The following is a 16,663-nucleotide window of genomic DNA, read 5'->3' on the forward strand; positions in this document are numbered from 1 at the left end:
CCTTTACATTTAAGCAGCCACATTCCAGTCAGAGAATGGAATAACTTTATGAAAATTGTCACAGTTCTTTTGGTTCCCACATTGCAGTTCCATTCTAGGGCTGCAAAATATCTGTCCTGGTTTGATGACAGGAGCTCTGACAAATATCAGTATTTCCTTGCACGCTGAGCAGTTATTTACTGAATTGGTTTCAGAAATTCATGTTATTGTATTAATCATGTTTTTTGAGGGTTTTTTTTGTCCTATGTAGCTTCTGAAATGGTTTTTTTCTCCCTTGAAGCTTTCTCTGTGGTTTAAAAAGAAATATGTTAAGAGATGATCTTTAAACCAAGAAGACTCCAGCTTTTGTACTTTATAGGGCATGTCATAAAATGGGATAATACTTTCCTTTTCTATAGCTTTTTGAGTGATTTGGGAAATGTATCTGAGGAACTTCTGCTCTATAGGAAACTGGGAGCTCTTAATTTAGTCAAAGGAATTCTAGTGAAATAGGATTTGTTCTCTGTCGAGGCTGGTACAAGACAGTTTTTTCAAATCCTTTTCAAGAGTAAAGTAAGCTTTCTATTAAATGCTAACCAAAATTAAGTTGTAGCTGTCCAAGGGAAGCGTCTAGTAATTGCAGTTTTAGCTTTCCTGAAGAAAGAGTATGTGGGGGGGTTAATTGGTTACAATAGATATTCTTACTCAGTAGAGTAACTTAGAGTATCTTTCATCTTGAATTTATACACAACTTTTGCATTTGGTGCTTACGTCATTCTTATGACGTGACCTTATTTTTCACACAAGCTAGGCACCTGAAAAACAAGTTGCTGTATGAATATACATTTGGGAGCCTAATCTTACCCATGCATTTCCATTTTCTCTGAAGCTAATGTTGAACTCAGTTTGGGCGCTGTTGCCTGGCCCATTGAGCACTGTTGCTAATGCTTCTTTCCATCTGTCTCTCAGTCTTGTTTCCTGGTATTATCATTAGTGGACTGGTGACTCTGAGGTTATGCAAAATTATGTGAGTGATTGAAACAGCTGAGGCAATTGGTCTTTCCTCCATCATGAATCAAGGGTCTAACAGTATTCATTACCTTCGTCATTCCCTCCCAAGTTTCTTTTTGATTTTAGGGGTGACCATAACAAAGCTGTTCTAAGGGATTCCATTATGGTTGCTATTCTTTGGTAGGTTACTTTTTTTGTTAGTTCAGTTGAGTTGTCCTGGGGCAGGAGTAGCACTGGTGCATAATAATGATGCTACCCAATGCATGCTTGGAAGGCAGGACTGCAGTAGCATCAGCCTGGACCAGCTGAAATTGTTGCAGATATCCAGTCTGAGTGATACCTAGTGATTCGATGGAAACCAGGAAGAGCCATGGCAGTAACCAGATCTTTTCCTTCCTTCAAAACATTATCAACTACTTTTTAAAAAGTAGACTAATCTATTAAAAGAATCTCAGATATTACCTGTCACATCCTCCAGGGTAATCTCTTCCAGTCTTCAACTGTCTGTTTGCAGCTGTATGGAATGGCCCTCAATTGGAGACAAAAAGGGGATTTTAAAATACTTGAATTTCTTATATAATCTTACTGCTGAACAGTTTAACTTAGCTAGCATCCATTAACAGCTATATGTGCAAAAGTTATACTCAGAGGACCTGGGGAAGAAAGCACAGAGAACTTGGAGATCATAATAATCCACTCATGCATTGAGTTCAGTGCTTCCATGACATATCCTTCTGCAAACTTTGTTGTGAATAATTACATGCTAATATGAAAATAGCCTAAATAATTCCCAGTAGTGTATCATTTATGAGTTACCTGTGTAGAACTGATGCACAAATTATACCATCTGTTTTAGTGCATGCAAATTATTTAACCACAGTTTTTTGTGTTGTCCACCCAAAACTCTCAATGTTCTTTAAAGGAAAGTATTCTTATTACCATTTTTTATTCTTGCCTCTGTTGTAAAGTTATGTTTGCATAGCAGTTTTGAGTATGGTTGACCTCCTTTTGAGATGGAAAAAAGTGGATGAGTAAAAAGATAAATATTTCAAACTAGAGCAATACAGCTATTGTGAAGTTCTTGTTATTACAAATGCATTTCTTATCAAAGTAACTTGTCCTGTGCTTTTGTGCTTTTTATCTTGCATGTTCAATCTATTCTTTTTATACTTAATCTTTTCCAAGTCCATTTGACCTATTTTTCTTTTCTCAAATGACTATTTCTGGAGTTTCAGATTACTGAAGCTTCTGGGTTGGCCAAATTACTTTTATATGTATTCCCCACCCAGCAAGGTGGGATTGTTTGCATCTCTGTTTTGTATCATTCCTTTAGAAATGGGTGATCTCCTTTTTGCCATACATGAGATTTCATTCCCCATGAATCTTACTTGCTGCTTATTTGAGTGAAGCAGCTTGTCGTGCTTTCCTTTCAAGAAATCATGACCACAGTGTTGCATGATCCCTGTCACTCTATTTTGCACGTACCATCAAAGACAAATGTAGAAGAATTTTGCCTCTCCTTGTGCCTTTTTCCTTATCAACCATTTGTCTCAGTGTACTGCAGTATTTTATTGGACAGGATGCATCACGTGGTGGCTTTATCTCAAAGTGCAGTGTCTGGTATGTGTTAGTAACAGTAGTCCATTGCCATACCAAAGCTGCCAAAGTAAAGGAGCAGAACTCTTATTCTGGGCTCTGCCAAGTCTTCTACCTGTGCCCTTCACTGTGATACTACCCTAACTTATATTGCATACTGTTGTATATAGCATGCAGATGTTTCCTTCTTTCAGTTGTTTCAAAGACAACCCTATCTTGACACTTTTATTAATTTGTAATTCCGGATGTCTTTAGAGAAAGCTTGCTAGTCTTCTTCTTCTAGTGCTTTTATAGTGCTGTTATTGTAAAAGTGCACATGAAATCAGAATAGTGAAAATGTAAGTAGCAATTGGGAAGTCTTCTTTGGCTATGTATAAATATGCCTTTCTGCTTTGTATGCTTTCAGACTGTTACTAAATAATGAGAAGTTAATGGGGCCATTTCACTTTGCGAAAGGAGGGCCTGTTAACAGTTTCTGCAAGATACACAATTTGACGTCAGTTATGTCAGATCAAATGTTTGCTCTTTCTGATTGCTGATCTGAGCTCACTGACTTGGAAAAGTCCCATGGTTATTAAGACATCAACAGCATCTAGTACACAGTAGAAAGTTTGCTCTGCCTTTACAGATGGTATTTGGCAAGATGTAAGAGATCCTCAGGTGCTTCTGGGAAAAGCAGAAGACACAGTAGTTGACACTAAATGTTAAGTAGGCTAATAGGGAATAGAGGAGTGAGGTAGATTTAAGGCCCTTGGAATGAAGCCTTGAATTTGGAAATTCATGGAGGAGGAACGAAGTCCAACCCTCCTCTTCTGTGCAGCTTATTTGTCACATGCAGAATTGACAAAATACAGAAGTTAGAAATTGAAATCTATGTGCTTTGTTGAATGAGCACAGTATGCCATGTTTCCAAGGACTTCTACACTTTGATTCCTTCAATGAATTTTCAGTTTTATTTGCATTGTTGTAAAATCATTTCCATCTGAAAGAATGTCAGCAGATTATTTTTGAAACGAAGGATATGATTTGTAGCTATAGTTTGTGAAGCTGCTCTGGTGCCCCTGGATATTACAGTGGTAGTGTGTTTCACCTTGAAGCACAGGTTAGTGCACAAGGACTACTACTTTAAATGGAAGAGGAAGGGACTCTTGTAGGTTGTCAAATCTTCTGGGTAATCAGATGTATTCTGAGTATTTGTAGACTTTGATGGAAGTGGTATTTTCTGAAGTTCCACATTTTCATTTTTTTTCCCATCTGAAAGCTAGAGGAGGAAGATAGATGATCTGACATTTCTTGCAATAAATCAAAACATTACAATATGAACATATGTTTTTTATAGTATGAATAGTATGATAAGTTACTTTTCAAATCCAGCCAGCAAACTAAAAAAAATCCTACTCCTATTATGACATTTTTAAAAGCCAGCCAAGTACTGTGCTGTATTCCTGAAACTGGGGGGAGGAAGGAGGGGAGGGCAACTGTAGAAATCAAACAGTATCAGAATCTTAGCATTGTGCTCAGATTAGTTGCTGAGAGACTAAAAGATCTGTCAGGGCACTGAAACTAATGTGTGTTATTAAAGCTAGGTAAATAAAGGTGGTGTGAACAGCTGACATGACTTAGAGTAGATGTACAGTCTAAATGGCAGTTTTGTGTTGGTTTTTCCTTGCTGCTTTCACTGTAGCATTTGTGCCGGGCTGATGGTATTACAAAGACCAGGAGAAAGAGGAGATTTTTACCTTTTATTTTATTTGTGAATTTCATCACGTTGTGTATGACTTCTGATTTTAATCTTATTATTTTTGAGGCAAAATAAAAACCAATCAGATAGGTAGACTAATCAGGGCTTTTTTTGGTTTTTTGTTTGTTTGTTTGTTTGGGTTTTTTGTTTGTTTGGGTTTGTTTTTTTTTTTTGTTGTTTAGTTGGCTTTTCATGTTAGGCGTCACAGGCTACACAGTTTCTGATCTCCTTTTTTTAGCTGTTCTCTGTACTCTGAAATTGTTCATTCTAGCATTAATTAGCAAGAATAGCATTTTCCAGTTTTCACAAGTACTATCACAAATTTTACATGGAAGATTTTACTTTCAGTCACCCTTAAAACTGCTGTAATAAGTTGTGGGCTGGGAGATCTTGACAAGGTTTCAGACCTAATTGTTTGGGGTTTTTCTGTACTTTTTCCCTCCTTCTTCTTTAAATTCATATTTAAATTACTTTTTTAGTGACATAAATGAATATGATGCAGTAAAAAGTTTGCTCTACTTTTGCAGTAATAGACATAAGAGATCTCTCAGTACTTCTGTGAAGAGTGGAAGTCAATCACAGCACTTGACAGCAGAGATTTATTAGGCTGACAGGCATTACAGGGATTGGGTGGATTAAATGCTCTCAGATTGAAAATCCAAATTTTTTTAGATTTGAGGCTTTTAATGACTTTTAAATGATTGAGTCCAATGCAGCATGTAAATATTTACTTCATTATCAGGATACATCAGCTTAAAAATATGTATGTTATCTTTTACTCCTCAGACGTTTCAGATATGGGAGCATATAAGTTTGATCTTAGATGTCTATGTGTCCTTCTGATACAAAGTGACATCCCAAACTAGTGTTTAGGATGTTACGAAAAAAAAATAGAGATTGTGTATATATATATTTATTTTTTTTCTTGTAACTGAGTGGCTACATACATTACCTCAATTTTTATTTGGAGGCTATGTAACTGCCTGAGCCCTCATGTATAAAAAATGTTCTCTGACATTAAAAGACATAAGGTTTTTGGAGAGGGGGTTAACTTGTGATGACTGTTAAGAAAGCTGTCGGATCTTTGATGTGTTGTTCCTTTTACTGCTCTGTGCATTAAATTATGCTTCCTTTCACTTCTTTATATCTGTGTTTTGGCACTCTGCCTAGCATTGCTTGCAGGTTCCTAAACACCACTCTTCATTGTCTGATAAACTCAGAAGGAAGGCAATTAAACCATGAAAATTATAGTCAGCATTGTTTTAAAGCATGGAGAAAAGCTTCTTTAAGGAGCTAAAATGTAATAAAACCAATTGAAGTCCTACTATTCACCTGAAGCTAACAAGTCGTTTGCCTCTTGAGCCTTCTGAAAATAGTGCTGATAGTACGCTGATACCTTTGGATGGATTTTGTATGGAAACATGATGTGTGTAGGCAATTCTTATGTATCTCAGAGGATTTTTTGTGTCCCAAACTCCTTTATTTACAAATAATCTGATAAATAATCCTATTGTTCAAATTCTGCTGGAGAGGGTAGGGAAAAAATGATTGACAGTTTTGTATGACCTACGTTTGTCAACTAAATTTGACAATGGTCCAGAGTACCAGCAAGTTTCATGGAATAATAAGCAAGATAAGATGAGATCTAATTTGGAAATCCAGTGCTGTGCATATTGTGCATATTGTATTAGTTGGCAGAGAATCCAGACAGGAGGGAGACTTTATAAATGCATCATCTGTAGGAGAAGTTTGTTCAGTGCCTAAGAAGGTATGAACTCAAATCTCTATCATTTCAAAGAAGGAGGGGAGTTAGCTTTAATAGTGCCTTTTAAATTTGGAGCTGCCTTCAGGTAGCTCCAAGAATACCATGAATGGTTTTTGGGTGCTTGAGCTTGGGGTAGGGGAAACACAAGAGGACAAGTATGAAAGGAGTAGCTTTTCATTAATGAATATGTATTCATGGATTTCTTCCACTATAGAGCATTTTTGGCTTAGAAGACTTGCCTCTTCTGGCAAAATTTTGTGTAACAAAGGTCTCCAGCTTCACATCAGGGCTGAAATCTGGCAGTGTATGACTGTTCCCAATGTGGTTTGGTGGAAGAATGCTGTCTTACAGATCTGCAAGTCCTTTTAGTGAGTTGAAGAACTGACTTTAAATGCTACTCTCACAGCTTCCATGAGGGAAATATGTCTGAACAAATCTCACCAGTAACAGATTTGCACTAATGGAATGACTATGATTTTCATAGTTGTCTTAGAAGCTGCTGCTTCAAAGTAGTAACAAAAGGGAGACAGGACTTACAAAGGAATTTGACCTGATGATTCTTTTTAATGGAATTCATTATATATGCTGTTTGTAGGACTAGAAATTCTTGTCAGCATCCTTACATGTTGTACTTACTGACAAGCTGCTGTGATCAAGAAAGAATGCAGTCTTGGTGTGTAAAGTCCCACTTACTTAGGACAGATACAATTACTATTCTGATAATCTTTTTTTGGCTGGTTCTGAGTTAGTACCATTGGTATGAATTTAATGTAAGAGTCTTTGTGCTTTTCTGAAAAGTCACCTGCCATATTCTGAGGATTTAGTGTCCTCCTGGCAAAAGAGAACTATTCAAGGATTAAGAAACAGTTAAATAAATAGGTAATCTGACATGCACTGAACTATGAGAATGAAGTTTCTGGATTGAGTCCAAAATTGTGTATTCCATCCCAATGCATTCACTTGCCAGAAAAAAACCCAAAACCAATCCAAAGTGTTCCTGAAAATGTATTTGTGTGTTTCAGACTGAAAAATCTGCACTGCACCATCTATTTTATTTGTATATTATTAATTTTAAACATACATAATTGTTTCTTGAATTCTCTGATTTCTAGTATTCTCCCTCTGCCCAATGGATAATTTAAGGCTTCATTTAATCTTGTTTTGTCTTGCTTTTTTTTTTCCTCCTCATAATTAAAATTAAAGATTACACCTGTGAGAAGTTATAAATCTGTTTTCTTTTGCGTGAGGTTTCTAACTCAATGCAGAGACCTGACAGCAGTCCATCCAGAAATATGTCTGTATTAAAAGCTATGAAGACTATTTCAATTTTAACTATCAGTCAGAACAAGAACATGTAATTACAATTGAAAGAACATGTCATGAAAAGTTACATGGCTTTTATTTGAAGTGTGATTCCTCAACAGCATGTTTTATTAATGTTTTTAAAAAATTATTTGTTTAAGAAAATGGTCTGACTATACTAAGAAATGGATTTTCCAAAAAAAACCCAAAAATGTTTTCATGGTAATGGAAGAAAGCAGACCTGATTTTTGGTTGAATGAACTAATACATAGGCCTGTAGGAATCTAGCACTAGCTTTTTTCATGGGTGTTGGCTTTCACTGAAGTTGTTGGAAGTTCTAAAGTTAATTTAAATTTGAGCTGAGGGGCCTTTTGGGTGTAAGGTACAAATAACTGCTCATGTGAGCTGGGCCTCAGCAACTCAGGTTGTGTAAAAACAGCTGGTTATTTACAATCTGGAAAAATGAATACCTTATGCTGTTATTAAAAGGTAAATTTTGACTGTGTAAGGAACATGGAATTAAAAATTCGGGAAAAGAAATCAAAGCTGGGTAGGAAGCTCATGTTTCCTGTCTGTCATCTCTGTTCCAAAATGCCAGCTATGTGGTGGGCAGGGTGGTGTTGACATTGTGGGCTTCTGGCTGATCAGAGAAATTGAAAAGTTGTCCCTGTAGCTCTAGAGGAAAATGCATATGGCACTTTTCCCCCAGAGTGATGGAAATTGCAGCTTGTGTTAGTTAAGAAGCATGTGGTTCTATGATTCTAGTGTGAGAAACTAAACTGTGAAACACTATTTTTTTCCCCCTGAAGCATACATTGAATAGATGTGATTTTTTCAAAGTCTGCATTTAGGACTAGGAGGTGTTTGGAGCAGAAGGCTGGAACTGAAGGCTGTAATCTTGTGTTTCAAGAAGACAGTAGTTTTTGTTGCATGTAAGATTTGTGACCAAAATGTTGACTCTTCAAGAGTACTGGGGAAAAAAACTTTAAATTCCTTCTGTACTTTAATGTTTCTCTTTCTTTGTTATCAGGTAGGACAGCATCTAGGAAGCTAAAGATGGGATCTTTATAGCTGTCTTTCACTCATGGTTTAAGCCCAGCCAGCCACTGAACCACACACACTGGCTCACTCACTACCCCCTGATGGAATTGGGGAGAGAATCAATAGAGTAAAAGTGAGAAAACTCAGGGGCAGAGATAAAGACTGTTTCTCTCTAAATAGGTAAATAGGTAAATCAAAAGCCGTGTGTGCAAGTAAAGCAAAACAAGGAATTCATTCACCATTTCCCATGAGCAGGAAGCTGTTCAGACATTCCCAGGAAAGCAGGGCTCCATAACATGTAACAGTGATTTGGGAAGGAAAACACAGTCACTTTGACCATCCTCCCTTCCTTCTTCCCCCAGCTCCTTCTTCCCCCATCATGCTAAGCATGATGCCATGTTGTCTGGAATATCCCTTTGGTCAGCTGGGTTCATCTGTCCGGCTGTTTCCTTTCCCAGCTCCTTGTGAATTGCCAGCCCGTGCACTGGAAGGGCACAGCAAGGCCTTGATGCAGCAAGGCTGCAGAAAAGGCCTTGATGCTGTGTAAGCACTATGCAAGAGTAGAAAATATCCCTGAATTACCAACACTGTTTCTAGCACAAATCTAAAACATAACCCCACACTAGCTACTGTGAAGAAAATTAACTTTATTCCAGCCAAAGTCAGCACACTACAGTATTTCTGAAATGAAATGTTTTCTTCCACTACCCGCCCCTACCCCATGTCTTAGTATATTGTGAGCTTTTCCTTTGTCAGACACATACAGAGATTCAGTGCTTTAGTTACAGTAATTTCCTGCTATGGTAACAAAAAACTAAATAGTTGTAGGTTAGCCTGGAAGTGAGTCCAAGATTGTAAGTTGTGACCTGTCTTTGAACTGTTAAACCTCATCAGAACTGAGACAGTAGCTGTTGCTCTGCACATTATAAAGCGTGTGAGAAGGCACCATGTACTGCTTCAGTAGCTCTAGGGCAAGAGGAAAATACATAAAGTATTGCTTGCTTTGCAAAAAATTGTTAGCATGGAACTAGAGATGGTTGTCACAGCACAGATTTTGAAAGTTGTTTAACACAACCACAGTAAAGATAGACTGGTGTGTTCTGTTTCTCAAAAGATTAGAACAAAAATAGTTCTATTCTAGATGCCTTTAGGAATTGAACTAACACATACAGGAAAAATTTACCTTCTTTATGGTGTATGAGTTTTTATACTTGGTAGTTACTGAACTTGTCTCTCGTTGTCTGTTTCCTATTGTTGTCAGCATTGCAGGGGTATATTTTCACGTAAGTGAAGTGTTCTGTCTGTGCTGGGGAAAAAACAGGCTTTTCTCCCACGTCTAGTATGAGTGCTTTCTTCAGCTAACTTACTGCATGAAAGCTCCCATGTTGCATTTATGTTTGGCTTTTGCTGAATCTGTGTGCTCATAATTTAGGAAGTTTTGTGTGTAGTGGAACATCATATTGTATCAATAGTCTTGGGAGGTGTGTGGAGAACAACAGCTTGGGTGATGATTGGTGTTTTAAACCAATGATCAGTTATTTAAAAAGTCTTCTACTAGTAATTAAGATGACATTTTTTTTCCTGCAAAAGCTGTTTTAGCAAGTTCTTGATGCCTTTGTGTACTGATAGAGTTGTAAGCATGGGTGAATATTAATATTAAATGTGTGAATATAGGTGAGTGAGGTGAACTACATACAATTTAAAAAGCTATAAAAACTAAGTCATTGCCTTTAAATAGGAGTTCAGTGCATAGGAGACTGCTAATGCATGTCCAAATGAAGGAATTACTCATTAACACACGTTACTTAGATGGAGGCTACAATGAAGAGTACAGTTAGCTGCAGGAGGAAAGTACTGGTATGCAATGTAAGAAGTGTCTTTTTCTAAGGAGGCATTGTTTTCTTCTCAGAAACTCCAAGTTTCTATTTGTTGTGTCCCCCACCTTTTTCTCTTTTTTTGGCTCAGACGCTGCTCTGAAGAAAAGGAAAGGAAAATAGTGACTTTGACTCCTTTTATTTAAAGGTTCCTTGGTAGTGCTAAGTATACCCTTTAGATTAGGGGAAAATAAAATCAGTGAATGAGGCCCAAGAATACTTTCTTAAACCAAATTTTTGTTATGTACAAGATGCTGTTTGAACTGCTTAAAGACAAAGTGAGATTTTCTTCTCATTTGAGGTATCATTAGGTTTTTTTTTAATTTGTAATCTGTGACTTTTCAATGTGCTGTCTTCCAAACCATCACATCTATTTCTTATAAGTGGTTGGAGATTATAAGGCTATAAGATTAATAACACATGTAACTACACAACACTCCAGAGCATGTATGTGCACTGCTCTACATAAATGTTTTATTGTAGAGGTGCTTGTGCCACAGGGATGAAATATCTAGGGCAAAAAGGAATTACTCTGCACTGATTCCCTCCTGTGTAATACTGCCAGTTTCTAAGTATATTAACCAAGTTAAGTTATAATATGTTTTAAGTATAGCAATTTCTAATTATAGTAACCAAGTTATTTGACATGATTCTTAAAAAGCCTCACTTGTAGCTGAATGCTTGCTTGGGCTGAAGAATAGTAATAAAAGGAAATCTACAGCTATTCTGTGAGATGAAAGTTTGTTAAGGCATAATGATGACAGATATTTCTTATAATAGGCTGTGAAAAATATTACCACCACCAATAAATGGCTTGATCTTCACTCTCAGCTCCAGATGACCTGTTCTGTTGTTCATAAGGGTAAGTATAATTCCCTTGTTAAAGTATCAGTAAAATTTAGAATTATTTTAAACCATCTCATTTTGCCTTTTTATTTTGTTTACTTTGGCAAACGCAGTCAGTGTCTTACCAAGGTGATCTCTATCTTAGTGGTTTATTCTTGGTCTAGAATGGCTTTACAGCTGTGATAGGATACAATGTCAAATAGTTAGAGCATGATGTTAATAATGCCAAGGCTGTGGCTTTGATCCCTATATGGGCAATTCACTTAAGGATTGGACTCAGTGAACATTGTGGGTTCCTTCAACTCAGAATATTCTGCAACTCTGTGGTAGTCTATTATTTCCTTGCTACCTTGAGGAGATACAGAATATTGATGCAGCCAAGGACCTTAGACTACTGAGACATGCCACTGAATATCTGAGTCATGAGCTTCATAGTTTTGCCCTTTCAAGAACATCTCACGCAGCAGGCTGAGGAGCAAGACCGCACTGCACACTGGTGTGGGGAAAAGATGCAGAGTCATGTAGAATCAGTCATATGCTGGACATATTGCTGGGCCAGTGCTGTCATTTTAGTCTGTGTGGAAAATACTTCCTAGGGTACAAGAAATACCCTAGGAATATCTCTGAGAAGTTTGAATTTAGCAAAAATGGATAATAAATTATAGGATTTTTCTGAACAATTACCTTTGTAAAGCAAATACTGTCTTTGTAACTTAAGCTTCTGTTATTAGATGTCGTCTGTTACTGAAAATGGAGACATTACTGCTGGAAAGCCAAATGAAGAGAAAACATATAAAAAGGTAAATAAAAGCTTCAACCTTTTTATTGTATGTTTTTCCCTTCATGTCGGTAATTCAGACCTGCTGTATGTGAACATATTTCAGAACTTATTAAAACCAAGAACAAATAAAACCTGTTCCATGGGGTTTTTGAAATTACTTTATCCCTTCTGTGAAGTCATAAAATATTTCTATCCACCACAGAACTGACTATTTAAAACTTGTTTAGTCCAGCTTTAAAGTATACCATATTGCTAGATTGATAGAAATTTTTGCTCTTAGCAACACACACATCTCTGGCCTTAAACACTGTTGTAAGAAATTTACAGTTTCCAAATGCTTTGAGTGTTTATGTAATGTGTCTAGACTACAAACCCGAAAAGCAAAGCATCTTTCCAGCACTTTGCCAAGCAGACCACTATTTGTTTGCTAAGTATTTTTAAAAAAAGAGATGTATAAGAGAGAACATATTTAATGTAGGAGCATGCATCAATAGTCCATTTAGATATTGCTGATAATGGTTTGGGGTTTGTTTTTCTGATACAGATTGTCCGTGACCAGCATTATTTAAGTCCACTAGCAATTTTGATGACTAAGCTGAGCTATAAAAGCAAATTTTTCTTTACATATTTACACAACCAAATTGTTAGCTACTGGATTTTATCATTACTTTGACAGATCATCTCAAAGAAATGGTGATTATGTTTTAAAATGAATTCTGTAATCTAGCCCAGAAGTCCACATGCTTCTGTAGTACATACAGTGATTAGGGTTTTTAATTTCTGGGTGTTGCTTACAGCAACCAGCAACTGCTGGTAAAGTCAAGGAGATCGATAAGCTATTTGTTTTACCATCCCTTTTCCTGGCAGTTACATTGCCAGTACCTTGGTGGCCTTAGCATTCCAGATATTTTTCTCAGAAATGAAAGGAAATATTTGTTTTTAATACAGGTTAGTTCAAATTTCCCAACTGACGACTTTAAAAGGTAGAAGTCAGAATTTGTCTTGACAATTAATATGAGAAAGGAAGAAATGTTTGGTGCCTGAACTTCTCCAGGTTTATGTTGCTAGACTAGACTAGTAATAGCCATAGGCAAGCTTCCATTCCCCCTGGTCATCCCACATACTCTTCTCTGTTCCTCTTCAACTATAAATTCACAGCCTTTCAGAAGAAGCTGTAGAAAGTCTTCTCACTATGGCGCAAATTCTACTGTGTATCTGCTGGAAGTACCTCTGACAAGACCTGTGATTCACAGCTGCATCACACTCACATATCACAGTGACTGTCAGAAGCACACAGCTGCATCGCACTCACATATCACAGTGACCTCCAGGTTCTGTCTCTGCACTGCCAGTTGTTGTATCTTATGCCAATTTATTTCCTTTTCATGTAATTACACCTTCAGTTGTTCTGTGCTCGAGATCCTGTGTTGCATATGCCCCTAATAGTTTAGTATTATTACCTAATAGTATCATCATACTTTTCCTTTTTGTGGTAATTTTAATAAAATATTAATAAATTTTGATCTCAAAATTTATCCATGCAGAGCTAACTGCTAACATATATTTGCCTGATGCCTCATTTTAACAATGTCTCTTTTTTCTTAAGTCAAATTCCTTAGAAACTCTGCACCTTCTGTTAAATATTGAAGACTCTGCTTTAGCAGGGAGGTTGGAAACAGATGACCCCACTGGTGATCCCTTCCAACCTAAACCACTCTGTGATTCTGTGATCCTCACCTCCTTCAGATATTCTATATACATTGTTTCTGTTTTTAAATGGACATTCAGAGGTATTAGTAGTGTATTTTGGAAGTATAGCATAAGCCTGGTAGGACTTGTGCTCATCAGAGGCATTTCATATAATTTCTCATTTAACTCCATGGTTTTAGGTAAGTTACACAGAGAAATAGTACTCTGTAGAAGGCTTGTTTGCAGCCAGAAGCTGCCTGTCTTAAATTGCCCACAGGTTTTCCATTTACAGATCTCCAGTCATGTATTGTTTTGATTGAAACATACTTACAGTCCTTCCTGTGACTTCCTGTGCCACTTTCTCCAGAAGTCTGGGCTGGGGAAGAGCTTGTTTCCTCAGCTGGTGCTTTTTCAGCTACTCGGGTTGTTTCAGGTAGTTATAACTGCTATCCATGTATTACAAACTTCTGTAGTAATGACTGTATTTCACTGCTTTAAGTTAGCTTGTTTTCACCTAACTCAGGTTATCTGCAGGAGAGCACCTCTGACTCCTTGATAAAACTTTCCAGAATAAAAAGCAGTCTGTAAGGCTATCAGGTTTTTCTCTGAAATTTTAGATTATTGCAATATTTCCTTTTTTATTTTGTTAATCTCAGCTGAAATAGAGGTAGGTAACAGCTTTATCTGAACTAATATAATAATCTGAATCTCCAGCTCTTCAATTTCCTACAGTAGTCAGCTGACTTGCCATCTGCATGAATGTAAACATCTTGAAGTTCCAAGAAATTTCTTAAATTACTATAACCTTGTGAAAGAGCTTGCATGAGCATTGTTACACTATCCTTTCGGACTCTGAAATGCATAACTAGACCAAGACAGAGCATGATTTTTATTATGAATCATGCTCCTTCTTTCCACTGTTTTCTTTTAAGCTTTCAGTTTTTCTGGGGCTGCATTTTGACATAAATGCTCCTCTGGCTTTTAATTGTCTGTTGTTATGTAGTCAAAGTCTTGAGAGAAGAGGGAGCACAACTTTCTTTTTATTTGTTTTGGGGATTTTTAGATTTTTAGGTGTTTCTTTGTTTGTTTGGGTTTTTCGGGGTTTTTTGGTTGCGTTTTTTTTTCTCCCTTTTGAAAACCAGGGTGTTTTTCTCTCTTTTAAATTGTGATTTTTAAGGTGGGGCTGCTAAGCTGTTCAGCTGCATGCATTTTTTACAAACATCGTAATCTGAAACTACTTATGGATTTTCTGTCTATTTGTAAATTTTGAGAAGTTGTTAAGTCTACAGTGTGAATATGAATAATAAAGTGTTTCAGTCACCCAGATCAAAGAACTTAGTTAATGAAAGAGACACTTCACAGATACATGTTCCATGCAGCTTTTAAGGTAGAGAATTAAAATAACTTTGAGATCAAAGAAATTGTAAATTGTGCAGACTGTGGCCAGTTCTTTTAGGGTGGAGGGCTTTTTGTTGGTTAGCTTTGTTTCTTTTGCTTTTGGCTTGGGGTTTTTGTTTGGGTTTTTTGTTTGTTTGGGTTTGTGGCCTTTTTTTGTTGTGAGGATTTTTCTCAGAGAAACAAGGTAAGGGATATAAGAGAGACTGGTTATTTGTTCCATTGCATGCTTGCAAAAATCAGGTCACCAGACTATAGTTTCTCTTGGATATTTGTATTCAGTCACAGACATCTGGAGTATGCAGTTGCTGCTTTTTTCATTTCCTCTCTATTTTGCAGACTTTCTTGTGAGAAGTTGCTGACACACATTCAGTTTCTGATTGCAATGCCATCAATCACACAAGCCCTGAGTCTGTTGCCTGTCAAATCAGATTTCAGTAGCATCCTGATGCTTAATAATAGGATGGTGTCCAGAATGAGGCTCAGAGAGGTCTGTCAAAGCACATTAGAAGTGTAGAAGAAAATCACAGCAGAAAATAGATGTAAATGTGCACTTGTGAAAATCTGTTACTGGATTGCCACAATCTCTGTTTAGTCTGAAGGCTGCCACACAAGTATATAATTAGAATTTGTTTCTTGCCATTACATATCTTGCAGCTCTTCTGTTTAGTGTATTAAAAGCACTTTATGTAACCTGTTCAAAACTGCATGTCATGAGTCACTTTGCCAGGAGCAAGGGAAATTTGCCTGGATAAAGGAAACCAGCTACCTATTGTCAGCAATAGCTAGCTGGCTTGCAAACATGTGCAAGCAGCATTTTTTCCATCTCTTTTAGCATTGACTTATGCTCTGCACCTAATGCTTGCAGGTAGAGTACTTTTTCTTGGAGACACAGCAACTTCATCACTGAAAGTTTTGCTGTACTGGGACCTCAGTGGCAGATTTTATACACCTATAAAGATATCAAAATGACTGCAACTTTGCCTGGAGCTATGGCTACTTCCAAGCTCAGAGGTCTCAAATTCTCTTCCTCAAAATAGAACAACCAGAGTAGCTGGGTTCATGGCTACTACTGAAGCTTAAGCATAATTGTTTTGACATGGAGGAAAAATTAATTGAAAGCCATGCAGTTACCTGAATCCAATTTTGGAAAACAAAGGGAGAGCAGATTCAGCTTGGATAAGGAAATCATTCTGATTGCAGTTGAACTGGAACAATCACACAGACACACACACGATGCACAGGAGTCCATCTTCATGAAGTGTGACCTGCAGAAGGTGGACAAACAGTTGCTAGAGAGAAGTGTGAACTGAAGAAAGACTGGGGGAGTACTACTGCTGTAGTGACCCATAGTCACAAATTATGGAGAAACAGTTAAGATTAGTTATTTTAATGGGATTTTCTGGTAACACTATTTTCATGTGTTATTTGTGATTTATTATGTGTCAGCTGCAGGAAGCATGCTGAGATGGGGTAGCCACCTCCATCCGGAAGTTTCAATGGAAACAGTGTCAAGAAGTGTTGTTTCAATGAGACTGTAAGCACAGCAGGCACTCAAAAAGACAGATCAAGTGCAACAGCAATGGACTAGGCAATAACCACATGTATGTCTTGAATCTAATTGAAATTTCCTAATATTCTAA

At 37.1% G+C, this 16,663-nt stretch overlaps 1 protein-coding gene across 3 annotated transcripts in view; it reads left to right on the forward strand.

Annotated features, from left to right (window-relative positions):
• The window catches only part of PIP5K1B (phosphatidylinositol-4-phosphate 5-kinase type 1 beta), a 96,408-nt gene that overhangs the window by 24,506 nt on the left and 55,239 nt on the right, over positions 1-16,663 (forward strand). For 2 of the 3 annotated variants that reach the window (XM_071424922.1, XM_071424921.1), the window contains exons 4-5: positions 11,090-11,171; positions 11,887-11,955. The exons of the other annotated variant lie outside the window; for it this stretch is intronic. In XM_071424922.1, the coding sequence (XP_071281023.1) occupies positions 11,887-11,955 (69 nt within the window). In that variant the 5' untranslated portion in view covers positions 11,090-11,171. The remainder of the gene's footprint in view (positions 1-11,089; positions 11,172-11,886; positions 11,956-16,663) is intronic. 3 annotated transcript variants of the gene reach the window in all.

This window comes from Agelaius tricolor, unplaced genomic scaffold (genome assembly GCF_023055355.1).
Source record: "Agelaius tricolor isolate 1412-34295 unplaced genomic scaffold, bAgeTri1.0.p SCAF_4, whole genome shotgun sequence".
Lineage (NCBI taxonomy): Eukaryota > Metazoa > Chordata > Aves > Passeriformes > Icteridae > Agelaius > Agelaius tricolor.